This window comes from Haliaeetus albicilla, chromosome 3 (genome assembly GCF_947461875.1).
Source record: "Haliaeetus albicilla chromosome 3, bHalAlb1.1, whole genome shotgun sequence".
Taxonomy (NCBI): Eukaryota; Metazoa; Chordata; class Aves; order Accipitriformes; family Accipitridae; genus Haliaeetus; species Haliaeetus albicilla.
The window spans coordinates 51,727,536-51,740,700 of NC_091485.1; the positions used below are offsets into that span (position 1 = coordinate 51,727,536).

Here is a 13,165-nt window from a genome sequence, read left to right on the forward strand (position 1 = left end):
GACAATAAATGTTTTGAGAACTTTATAACTGGAAAAATAAGCAGCTTCTTCCTACTCATGTATTAACTTTTTTATTCGCTTAGAAACTTGTGTTTGGGTTTGGAAGATCTTCAGCTTGTCTTCATGATATCATCTCACGAGCTGTTCATAAAACTCCTGAAAGATGATGAACGGAAGCTGCTCATTGATCAAATGCGGAAGAGATCTCCTCGAATCAACCTGTGCACAAAGCCTGTGACTTCTTTTTATGATATCCCAGGTAATTTTCACAGCATTTCCGTTAACTTACATGCAGGCAGTTACCTGTTTCCATGCTTGAGGTTACTATGTGCAGGTCAGGTCTCAGAAAAAGTTTAGAGAGAATGTTTTTACAGGGAATACTTCCCATTTTTAGTTGGTGAATGTCCTACTTGTTCAAGAAAGTGGCTGTTATTTGCTTGTATTTTGCTTGTATCTCAAATGAGTATAACAGATATGCTCAAATGAATGTGTCCTAACTGACCAAGTGAAAGAGAGGTGTGGCAGTTGGTTTGAACCAAATCTGGCTGTGGCAGCTGTTCCCAGAAAGAGCACCCTGCCTCTGCACTTATACCAGCACTAATGCTTCTGTGACTGTGTGGTGAGCTGGACCAGGGGTACCATCCGGACAAAGTTTTAAACCTACCAAAGTGAAACACAGACTTTTTTGGCCAGTTCATTTCCCAGATATAGCTGGCTGGCTGTGCAGCTGCACTGGTCAAAGCTAACATAAGAGGTGCCAGATGGTGACTGGAGCTGGAAAGAACTTACCCTTTCAGCTCTAATACAGTCTTGCATTGACTTAAGCCAGTTGTGAAAAATGCATGTTTTCACTAAGGCAGTATTGGAACACCTTTTTTTGTGCAGGTCTTGAACCTATTGCTTTACTGTAGCAAGGGTAAGGGAGTAATCAGAGCTGCTGGTGTGAGAAAAGGAGGCAGTGCAAGCAGCCCTTTAGGTCAGGGGAGCTGGGAAGCTAGTACAAGGTGTTTGTGGAAGGGCACGAAAGGATGTGTGGGACCTATGAAAGCATTGATGTATCTGCTGTTCTTGCTGTGTTATGTTTAAAATGTTATATACTAAAGAAATGTAAGCATCTACATTAAGAAGGAACGTGCTGGAGACCTGATTGCTTTTCTTCTAGCTTCGGCAAGTGTCAATATTGGCCAGCTTGAGCATCAGCTCATATTGTCAGTAGATCCTTGGAGGATTCGCCAGATCTTAATTGAGTTGCATGGTATGACTTCAGAACGCCAATTCTGGACGATTTCAAATAAGGTAATTTATTTCATGTGGTCATGAGAGTGTGTAATTCAAGGACTGGTTAGGTATCATACTGCAGTGAACAGTAAACATTTTGTCATAGACCCTCCATATGATTCCCCCCCCGCATAATGATGGTTTAATAAGGATGACGATACATATCTAAAGTCACATTCTCTGTGAAAAGTACTACAACAAAACGTATAAACTTTGTTTTAAGGAATTACTGGCTGTATCACAAGCTTTCCTTGTGAGAAAACAAATTCCTGTAACTTTTGCTTTCAGTGTTCTGACTAGTTAGCAACATTATTTTAGTTTAAATTCCTGTCGTTAAAAGCTGGGAGCGGGAGAGAGGAAAAGTTGTTGTTTTTGTTTTTTTTTAAGTAAAGATTTCTCATATTTTTGTGGGTTTTTTTTCTCCCAATTATTGCATATTCAGAGTATGAACAAAGTAGAGTAGCTAGCCATTTTTATTGTACTTCTGTGTGAGCAATACATTACTTCTGATTAGATGTAAAAATTAAAGAGTTGGCACTTAGATGTCAGTCACTTTCAATATTTGAGTTTTGTTTATAATGTTTTAAGCAGCAATGTGAATTCTAAAACCTGTTTCTGTGCAAATGTCCTATGTATTTCTCTCCCAGTGGGAAGTACCAAATGTTTACGGCAATGTTATTTTAGGAATCAAAGACAATCTGACTAGGGATTTGGTCTACATCCTTATGGCGAAGGGATTACACTGCTGTGCGATTAAGGTGAGCAACCCATCTGAAGTTACTGGTTAGTTAGTTTGGACAATGGAGTTTTAACACCACTGAAAATATGGAAAGCCTTTTTTGAGAAAAAGAATTGAAAAATTGGGAGGTGAGGGAGATGTAGTAACAAGCTCTGTTATATAATGGTTAAATATTTCTGTCTCTCAGAGTTCCATCAGCAGAGCAGGGATAATGGCTTTCCAGTGAGTTGGGCCTGGAGATAATTTCATTCATATGAAGTTTTGATTATGATGTACTAAATCATGTGGCATCTAAACCCAGCAGTGATTTGACTTACTGATATGAAGTACTGTTCTTTTGACTGTTTTGCATAAGGAATTTATTGGAATGCTGGTTTATTTTCCTTGTAACTGACAATACTGTAGTTTGCTAAACTACAAGGCAAAGCCAAACTATACCTAATAATGCCAGTAGTTACTTCTGGTATGTTTTTGCTTAAACTTCTTGTTTTGTTTGAAAAATCTGGAACTGTTGGAACTGTTAAGCTTAATAGCAAGTCCAAAGGCCTCAAAAATATAAACAGTAATTGTGAGATGCTTGAGCAATGCTAATGATAATGGATGCTGAGGCTGGTTCAGCCAGTATAGAGCTGAACAGCACTTTAACTCTTAGTCTTTTCCCTTATGAATCCATTAGGAATCATTAATGCATATCCTTTTTTATTGCAGGATTTTGTCCATGCAAAACAGCTTTTTGCTGCTTGCTTGGAGCTGGTGACAGAGTTTTCTCCAAAACTCCGTCAAGTCATGCTGAATGAAATGCTGCTTCTGGACATTTACACTCATGAAGCTGGAGCTGGTGCTTCTGGAGAACGTCCTCCTTCTGATCTTATAAGCAGGGTCCGAGGATATTTGGAAATGAGAGTACCTGGTAAGTACCTTGCTGTCTTTCCTGGGATGCAGTAAAGCACAAAGCTTGAGAGAAAGGTAAAAAAACCCAACTTTGTATTGTAGATATACCATTTAGGTGTATAACTGGAAAAACAATAGTAAAGTTTGACACTGGTTTTAGTGAGACTTTAGAAGTTTGATTAGTTTTAAGAAGCTGAAAATGAGAACAGCAACATCATTATGCCTACATATTGCTAACACTGACAGTTTCTTTTTAGTGCCACTTAAAGGAGTTGAACAGGATAAACATATCTGCGTTTTTACCTGAAAAGTTTTGCTAGTTGTTAAAGGAGTACGCATGGTTTCACACTGAGGGAGTAACATAGTACTGTTGTGGTTAGAGGAAGCTGTTGTTGCTCCTAGTTTTCGGAGGTGAGATCTCTTACAGGGCTAAGCATCGTGTTTTTCTGTGATAGATATGGAACAGAAATGGCTAATTAGAGGGAATGGGTTTTGCTTGTTTTCGTGTTACACTGTGTGTTTTCTCAAAAAAAAAAAAAAAGTAGTTAAGCAAAGAACCCCTTTTCTTCCAGATATTCCTCTTCGACAAGTTATAGCTGAAGAATGTGTTGCCTTCCTGTTAAATTGGTGTGAGAATGAGTATTTGACCATGCAAGTTCCATTACCTCTGGTTCAGACTAATCCTTATGTGAAGGTAATGAGTGCTAAGTCTCAAAGCCTTATCAAGCTGTAATCAACTTTTTCCTGTTGAAGTCTTTTGTACTTTTAAAAGCATGTACCCTTCTGTCTCAAGAGTGTCAAGTTTTGTGGCTGTAATGAATTAAGTCTGGTGTAGAAGGCAGCAGGGCTAAGCAACAAGTGTGTTTGACCATTGACAAAAGACATGGAGGCTGCGTTGCAAGAACAGATGAAACAAACTGCCTCTTAGCCCTTGTTGGCTGCCAACTGAGCTTGGTTCCATAAGCATCAGGCGTGTGTGGTTATGATCCATAAGCTGATTGAAACCCTGTAGCACTTCCATAAAGGACTCTCCTCTCGGCTGGAACTCAGTCTAGATTCATGTAGGAGGTATAAGAATTGTACAGATCTCAGGCTTCATGTTTGGTTGTTTTTCTGTTCCTAAGATACTTGTTTTCCAAATATGCTATAATGGTTCCATTTTTTTAACCCAACACCAGTGTTGAATTTGTGGGGACATTCAAGCACTGCCTTTTTTGAAACTTTGTTTTCAAAATGGTTTTACAGCAATGTTTCTACTTCAAAGTCAGGCAGTAAAGCTGAATGCAGGTCATATTACAGGAGAGATTAATTTTTGGCCTGCTCTGCTTACCTGTGGTATTTCCTAATTTCCATTTTGAGGTTCAGCTTTTTCTGTATAGCAGAGGGTGCCAGTTTCAGTTCAGATTAATTATTATATGAAAGTTAAGGGAGTTCTAGGGTAGCCAGTCTTTGTAAAACTATATTTTATGGGGTTTAGGTTTTATGCAAATATGTTTAAGTAGAGTGTAAAGCTTGTTTTCTGGAGCCTGTAGTAAGCAAATATGCTCTAAGGAAACTAAGTGAAAAATCCTCTGTTTAATTCCTGTCTTCCAGGTTCCTCATCAGTGTCCTCTGCTGCAAAGTTTAGTCACATTGCTTTGTAGTTTGTAATTTAAAATCACTTGCGTAGCTGTTTTAAATGCCAATAATTCCTTTGCTGTAGTCAATATTCAGAGAAGCTGTAGTTACTGTGGTTTTTTTCTCTTGTATTTCATAGCTGGGACAGTTGCTGGCTGCTACATGCAAAGAACTTCCAGGTCCCAAAGAAAGTAGACGGACAGCTAAAGACCTTTGGGAAGTAGTTGTACAAATCTGCAGTGTGTCCAACCAGCACAAACGGGGGAATGATGGCAGAGTGAGTTTGATAAAACACAGGGAGTCTACACTGGGCATTATGTACAGGTGTGTTTTCTGAAATTATTTTTAAGGACTGTTTGAATTGTATATTTGACCCCATGTTCCATTCAGAAATTGTCTGGATTCCACTATCAGAGTGGTGGCAGCAGCTAAAGATCTCCGAGTGAACAATCTGCCCACTGGTGGTGTTGGATATTAGTGGTAATGTGTTGACTTTTTCCTTTTCAGAGAAAAGGAGTGTGTGGGATTCAGGTCAACACACAGACACCAAAGCATGCATACATGTGCTCCCATTATAATCAGTGTAGATCTTCCAGTAAAGTCTCAACGACATCTAGAGGGCAGTTGAGCTGACCAACTGGAGGTGTCTGCTTTACATCAAATAGAATTGCTCTGCAGAATCCATTGACTGTATTGGTTAACTACTTTTATAACTATTAAACACCTCGCAGCATAGGTTTCTATACTTAGCTTTAGGTTTCTGAATCTAAAGCTAAATGTTACTCAATCTTGAAATTAAATTCTAGTTCAGCTGAGATCCTGGGAAGAGGGAAAGGAAGAAAATATTCTTGACTGGAGTAATTTCACTGTCAGTTACCTAACCTCTGCCAGCCTTGGCCTTAACTGACTGACTGACTGATTCAGGATAATTTGTCCACTCAGTAAGTGTTTTCAGCCTGTTCTTAAGTCCAAGCCTGATTATAAGTTGCCTATTACAGTAAATTCTGGAATGTATGATTACATTGAACAGCTTTCCATGTTAAAAACTTGGAAAAGGTGTCCCTGTCAAACTAGTGACTGTTTCTTTGCTTTCCTTGACCTAATCAGGTTAATGTGTGCCCAAAGGCCAGCTGCTTTTGCTGATGCTGCTGTGGGATGGGTGTAGGGAGGGTATGTGCTTGCTGTAGGTTTCAGTTGTATACTCTGGCAAGGAAAAGGAAGCAGTACAGGTGTACTCTAGGATACTGAACATTTTCTGACCCCTCTGATTCAAATAGTAAAGGGCAGTGACCCTGTTGTTATGGAAAAGCAACAGTGAAACCTTTTCCAAACAGGCTGTGCTTGTCTGGATTGTTTTATGGTGACAATTTCTGATATGGCGTGACAAAGAAATCAATGTACGTTATAAATGATCGCTGTGTACCCTCTTCTGTAAGCCTGTAGGTCATTGTTGCAATCCTAGCTTGGAGAATCACAGTACAGTTCAATTGCTTTCCCTTTTAGAGTCAATGGTTGACTTACTATAAAGTGATTTTCATGCCTTTTATAACTTGATGGAATAACAGATACCTCATTTAACCTGTTCTAAATGCAGAAGTAAAACTTGCTAGTGACTGTATTAAAAGTGAATGACCTGCTTGAGCATTTTCACTTACCTGCATTTCACCCTGCATTTGTAAACTGAAAGGTGAAGGCGTATTTTGGCATGTGAAGAATTTGCTTTGCTGGCTCTTGTTTCCAGTGTATTAAGTTTGCATATATTCTCTGTTGTGGATGATTACTTACATGGGTATTTGTGTTCCTAATTTAGAAGTGAATTGCTGTCCTTCATCAAAAAGCTTCGGGTAAGTTGAGAATGTATTTTCAACCAGAACTTCCTTTTGATACAATATTTTTCTGGACTCTTCCTGTTAAATTCCAGGAAATCTGACAGCTATATAGGTGTTTTGTATGGCTGAAAAACTTCTGAATTTGCTATACCTGCCATACAGCAGTGTGGAATAACTTGCGAAAAAAAAATCCTGAATTCTGACAGTGGAGATCTGTTAACCTTAGGAGTATATTTTATTGCAGCTGTCATGAAGCAAAGCATTCCTTTTGGAGGGAGAAGGAAGCTGCTACTTGCATCATAACTAAGCAGCAGAAGAGGAAGGGAAATTGTTTATAGCTTGTGGGTTTGTAAATGCATAGAAAGTTGTGGTATACCTACCTTAAGTTTGTTAGGCAGTAGCCACAGAAACAATGTAAAGATGTGTAAAACCTAAGTGAAGTCTATATCCAAGGAGTTATTCAGGAAAATCTGAAGTAATTAAAGACTTTCTACAGAAATTTTCTCACAGTATCCTTGTGTTGCAGGATTCTTGACAAAATATTGCCCTGTTTCAATGGGAAATTATAATGAAGTCAGAACTTCCTACATAGCTTTAAATCTTAGGGAAGAAAGTGGAGTTTTGTTAGTTCATGGGAGTACTATCTTTTTTTCCTTACAGGAACCATTGGTTTTAACCACAATACTGTCCTTGTTTGTCAAGCTTCATAATGTTCGGGTTAGTATATATATCATAAACTTCTTACTTGGTTTTCTTGAAATGTTTCTCTTTGTAATTTCTCCTACCATCTTTCTTCTCTTAGGAAGATATTGTGAATGATATTGCAGCAGAGCACATTTCCATCTGGCCCTCATCCATCCCCAAGTAAGATGATAAATAAAAATCCAATTCTCAAAATATGCATTTACATAATTGGTTAGGTTCCAGTTACTGTGTATTAGTTATTGTGTGTTAGTGTGATTTTTGCCATGTAAGGGCATCACTGACCCCCATTCTGTTTGTGGGCAGATAGGTCTGATTGCACGGAGGTTTTTGCTCCTAATTTGATGCTCCTGCTGGAGATGCGGGTACAAGAAACTGAAGGATTTTTTAGCTGTGTGCTTTACTGAACTGTATAATACTTTAATATGAAATAACTAATATTTTTTGAGGTATGTTTGAATAATTACCAAAATACTAAGTGGTATGGGATATGTATTGATTTGTTCTGGCTGGATTGAACTGTATTTTTCCAATGAAGTTCAGAGGCTCTGTGGGGCTAGAACCTCACTGTTTCAGATTTCGTGTATGCATCGGGAGAGATGACTCTTGTGAGAGAGAGAGAGAGTGTAATGCTTAGTGTGATTAATCTGTCTTTAATTGGTCTGATTGAATAGTCTCATTGTTACTGATGTAGACTTCAGTGTATAAGGTCAAGCAGAAGAAAGTTGTTTTCCATGTTACCAGAATTCAGCAGTAGGGTGAGAAAAAACCATGGTTTTAAAATGGAGTTTCCACATGGACTTTGGGAAAGGTTGCCTAAGCAATGTGCCAAACCATTCCAAGCCTTCCTTTCCAGGCTAGTTCTGCAAGTTTCCAGAGATTACTGTCTGTGGCCATTCATGCAGATGCTGTGATAAATTTGTAGTGGTTTCAGGTGTTCTTTTCAAGCTTCTTGAAACTGGGAACATATACTCTTGCATAGAACCCTTTTATGGTATCAGCCACCGATAAAGTTCTGACTTTTTGTCCAAGTCTGTGAAGGGTGTATTTGTTCTGTCATGTGTACTGTATTGGAACAATTCAACAGTAGTTTTAGTCCACACTAAATCTTCTCTGGAGTTATTTTTTGCTTGACACTTAATGCAAGGTGGTTTGGACTTAAACTAGATCGGAAGTCAGATTAGTGCTTAAAAACCCAAAACAATAATTTAGGAATTATTTTTCTTCCTTTTTTTTTTTTTTCTTTAGTCTTCAATCAGTGGACTTTGAAGCTGTGGCTGTTACAGTAAAAGAGCTTGTCAGCTATGCATTGACTATCAACGCAAACAACCACTTCTGGTTAATTATTCAGGCAGATATTTATTTTGGTAAGTGAAACCAATGTCTATTTTTAGCATGTGTGTAAGGGTACCTTGCTTCTCTGAGATTTGCTTGACATAACCCTCCTTGGATTTCCTCTTATGAAAAGAAGCTTAAGTGATATATGAGTTTAAAATCTTCAGATGCAGTAAGGTCGGTGAAGTTGTCTGGGAGGTTGTCTAGTCCCACAGAGAGACTGAGCTTTCGATGGGTCATGCGGACTTGCTTTTAGGGTAAGGGAAACTTTACTGTAAGAGTCACGAGTCATTGTTAACTTTACTTTTTTAGTGCAGTTGGTCCTTGAGTGGTATAATTACTCAAATCCCTAACATTGGAGTCTTTTATTAAGTGAATGGAAAGTTGTGTGAATAGTGCTTGGTTTTAAATGTGGAGATCAGCTTCACTGGAGCAGAAGATGAGCAGAATGGAGAGGATCTGTGTTATATAGGGAAATATCTAGGATTTGTAAATGAGGAAACCTGAACTCCTGATCTGGTATTGGTTGTGATAGGAAGCTCTTCCTTGTCATTCTGTCCTCACCTGCTACTTCCCAAGTACTTATCCTTGCTCCTCAGCTGGGAGCAGCCAGTAGAGTTGGGACGTGAAGAGTTTCAGATCCTGGGCACCACAATATGCACCCAGACTGTACCAGGGCAGCAGTTGCCTGGGGAAATCTTGCCCAGTCTATATGATACTATGCTTTGTTAAATTATTCCACAATTCAGAGTCAGTTCCTGCAGCTTGCTTTCTAAGTGTGAGTAAAGAGAGTGCAAAGAGGTAGGTGCTGAAGAGTAAACTTTCAGAAAATAGCCGGACAAGTACAGTACTATCTGTTGTATGTGCTGGAGAAGGACATTGTCATAGCCTTCCTCGAAGGTAGTTGGGCATTTCTTCCACTTAAATTATCTGTTGAGACGACTCTAGTGAAATTTAGCATTTAAGCCAGATGGTTCTTTTCTAGCGATAAAACAGGGTATGTGCTGTGCCTCTGCCATCTACTTGCTGGTGCTTTGGGCTATTGCAGGAGGCAAGGTGCATGTTTACAAATCTCTGGTTTTTGGCTGAAAGGATGTCTGTGGTGTGCAGTAAGATGGAGTGCAGAAATCCAAGCCTGCTGCTTCCAAAGGAGACAAATTTGTCTAGCAGATGCTTTACAACCCTTGGGGTGAGGGGAGGGATCTTAATCCGGTGTTTAGTGCTGTCACCTTTATATATGGGAGAGTGACTCAGGGTTATAAGCTGGCAGTATTCACTGCTCATACAAAGCGGAGCAGCATCCCAGAAGGAGGAAGTTTATGTAGGGAGCCTCAGAAGCTGGCATCTGAAAGGGCAATGGTTGGAGCACTCCTGGCATGTGTCAGGTCTGTATTTCGGAAGCCACGTGGACAAGCAGACTGCCCTTGCTACAGAGCCCCTGAAGGCTGTCTTCATGTCCGTTCAGTAAGAACTTACTGGAAGTAAAACTAGTGCTGAACCATGAGATGTGTGGTGGCATCAGCTGGCCCTCTAACTCACACCAACTAAACTCCTTCGCTACCACCCACTGTGCTAAGTTCAGTGAAGGCAAACTTCTTTTCCACTCTAAGGTTGATGGGTTTAAGATCAAATACTTGAAAAGAAAAAAGTAATTCTCAAAAGGTAGAACTTTGCCTGTGTTGCTAGTTTTCCTGATTGTGTAGTTTTCTATCACTGTTTTACCACCTCCTGCGTGTCTGTGCTTTTTAAACAATGATATGCAAGTCACTTTCCCAGTAGAATTCAGCTATGAGATATGTGTATCTGCATAATTCTATAAACACTTGATCTGTGTCTTAGAAATAACTCCTGTGTTTACTTTTAAGAAGTTATTTTGCTTTTTTTTTCCCACTGCAGCAACAAATCAGTATTCAGCAGCCCTTCACTACTACCTACAGGCAGGAGCTGTATGCTCAGACTTCTTTAATAAGATGGTACCACCAGATGTGTACACAGACCAGGTGAGTTAAAATGGGATTTAGATGTACAAAAATATCTCTTTGGATTCAGTCAGCATCCTAATTCTATGTAGAGACAAAACTGCTCAAGATGCACGCATTCCTGTAGCCTGTAAGACTTTATATCTTGATGCATTTTAGGGATATGAATCCTCATAGGTCTGGTTTTCTTTGCTTGTTGCTTGAAGGCCATAGAAAATCTGAAGCTTCTCCTTTGGTGAAGCACAGAAGGCTTTTCTGCTAGTTCATAGAGACTGAACGTGCAGAGCTAGCCACTGGGAAAGCACTGGTATTGGACTCCAGTGCAGTAGTGAGCAAATGAAAAAGCCAAGAGTGCACACATCACTGTGTGGTGTGGCGAGGCGATCCCCCAGCTCATTGTCCCTGCAGGGCTGCACCGTGTTGTGACGGGTGGGCAGACCAGCTGCACTCGCTCTGCCTCGCCAGCTGTGCTGGAGCACCAACCTGAGCTCCCAGCCAGTGGAAACGTCCGGCTCCTGCTGCGCTTCTGGTGCTGGTGTTGCTCAGGTGGAGCCTGCTTGCTTCCACCCATGGTGCAGAGGAACATAAATGTGTTGTCTGAGCACTTCTGAAATATTGTCTGCTCTAGCTAACACAGATGAGGGATAGGAGTATGGATTGCCTTAGCAGTGATATCCAGACAACACTGGCTCCTTTTCACGCACACACACTAGTGTTTTTTTCCAGACTCTGACAGTGAGGAGAGCTGCATCCCAGCACTGTGCAAGGTTGCCTAGAGATGGGTGGGACTGTAACTTACCATTGTCAGAGCGTGCTGGAGGTGTGGCACTACACAGCATGTACTTGTGTACTTTGCAAGTTGGTGTAACAAGTAAGTGGCTTGTCACTTGCAAGTGGGCCATGAGTGAGAACCCCTTAACTGTGTGTGTTGGGAGGAATCTTCAGTCCCAGCCACAGCGTGTTCCAGTGACATCTTGCAGTCACTTTAACCTTTATCCAGGCATTTGTCTTGTTCATTGGGAAACCATTGTGTTACTTGTAGGCTGTGTTTCAGTAGGCAATAGGAAGGGAAGGAGGTTATTTACGTACCCTGCCTGATTGCTGCTCCTTTTGGGTTCATATGACAAGTGAGACCTTCGGACGCTGTCTGGGATCCTGAACGTTGACAGCCGAGTCGAAGCTGTGCCTAATGCTGGGCTACAGTGGTGCAGGAGCGCTGGCTGGGACCACTGTGCTGTCACACAGCAGCACTGCTGCTCACCAGCACGTGCTCACCTGGGTGCGAGAGCTTTTGTCTGGGAACCCGCTTGCTCTTCTGGTCCCACCCAAGTCAGGCCTTTTCTGTGGGCAGCAGGTGATGAAGGTGAAGCTTTTTAACAGACCACAGCCTGGTGCTATTAGCAGAAACATGGCGCTCTGTTCTGTAGCATGCATCATACCCTTGTGAAGTCTCTGAAGTAATGAAAGCTCAGTTGATGAGCTAAAATCCAGGAATTGTTGGGGGGTTAGAAGAACGTAGATAGCTACTTAGCTGGTTCCTTGTATTTAAAAAAAAAAAAAAATTGCTGTTTGTGTTCCAATACTAGCATTTCAAAACTTGTGGGTTTTTTTTTTAACCATTCTGTAGGTGATAAAAAGAATGATCAAGTGTTGCTCTTTGCTCAACTGTCACACCCAGGTAAGAGGTGAAACATCATTGCATTAAGTAAAACATTAGTTTATAAATATTTTGATGTTACAGGACGGGGGGAGCTTTCTAAAAAGTAAAACTGAATCTAACTTTCCTTGTAAATGCAATCTGCAGTAGATTTTGTTGTTACCGTTGCTTCTAGGACACTAAAAGGACTGAAATTAATGAGTAAACAAACACATACTTGGAAATGTTGTAAAAAGTAGTAATAGTCTGGAGTTCCCAACACCTTGTTCTTCATGATAACCGCATGTGGCCATTGTTGTTCAGTGAGCTTGTTCATTCTCCAAGAAGTAACAAGGCTTATATTAGACTCTGATTTAAGAGCTGTTAAATGCATTTAGAAACCTGGAAGCTGGATTAGTCCCTTCAGATTTGAGTAAAAACCCTTTTCTTCCTTTCAGCTACTACTGCTGTTGATATTTCAGAATGAGTTGTGTATGCTCTCAAAGTTTGGGTGCTCAGAACTTGCTTGCTATGGAAACAAGCACTTGATTAGGCCTAGAAATGGGGTGGGATTACTGAGGTGTTCTGTGGAAGATCTGTTTGTGGGGAATTAAGGCTGTCAGAATCACCTGTGAGTCTTTCCTTACAGGTAGCTATTTTATGCCAGTTCCTCAGAGAAGTAGACTATAAAACTGCATTCAAGGCACTGCAGGAACAAAACAGGTGCATGTTACAACAAAAAGTTCATAAATACACGTATGCAATATGTGAATGTGTTAGATAACCCAATCTGTATTCTCTCTCAGTCATGATGCTATGGATTCTTACTACGAATACATCTGGGATGTCACCATCTTGGAGTATTTGACATGTATCCTTTCACTAGAATACCACTACTGAAAGCTCATACTGGGTGTTTGTGGCTGGAAAAAGTCTGTTTCCTACCCAGGTGTCTTTTCTTGACTTGCCCTCAGATCTCCACCACAAAAGAGGCGAGACAGACAAGCGGCAGATAGCAGTAAGTTAACACAGTAGTGGGATTTCCTCAGTGTGTCTTTCCCCCCCAAAACCATCATTGAAAAGAAGTGCCACTTCCAGTTTTAATTTTGTTGTGTAACTCTTAATAGTCTGGATGGTGATGTGAGGTGGTTGTTGGTTT

The 13,165-nt window shown here is 40.4% G+C and overlaps 1 protein-coding gene across 1 annotated transcript in view; it reads left to right on the forward strand.

The window, feature by feature from the left end:
* INTS8 (integrator complex subunit 8) overlaps positions 1-13,165 on the forward strand; it is a 25,837-nt gene that overhangs the window by 12,353 nt on the left and 319 nt on the right. Inside the window, exons 12-26 of the mRNA XM_069779699.1 lie at positions 84-259; positions 1,163-1,296; positions 1,926-2,036; positions 2,726-2,927; positions 3,481-3,602; positions 4,665-4,849; positions 6,336-6,369; positions 7,015-7,071; positions 7,157-7,218; positions 8,305-8,423; positions 10,288-10,391; positions 11,998-12,048; positions 12,656-12,729; positions 12,813-12,877; positions 12,981-13,024. Of these exons, the coding sequence (XP_069635800.1) occupies positions 84-259; positions 1,163-1,296; positions 1,926-2,036; positions 2,726-2,927; positions 3,481-3,602; positions 4,665-4,849; positions 6,336-6,369; positions 7,015-7,071; positions 7,157-7,218; positions 8,305-8,423; positions 10,288-10,391; positions 11,998-12,048; positions 12,656-12,729; positions 12,813-12,877; positions 12,981-13,024 (1,540 nt within the window). The remainder of the gene's footprint in view (positions 1-83; positions 260-1,162; positions 1,297-1,925; positions 2,037-2,725; positions 2,928-3,480; positions 3,603-4,664; positions 4,850-6,335; positions 6,370-7,014; positions 7,072-7,156; positions 7,219-8,304; positions 8,424-10,287; positions 10,392-11,997; positions 12,049-12,655; positions 12,730-12,812; positions 12,878-12,980; positions 13,025-13,165) is intronic.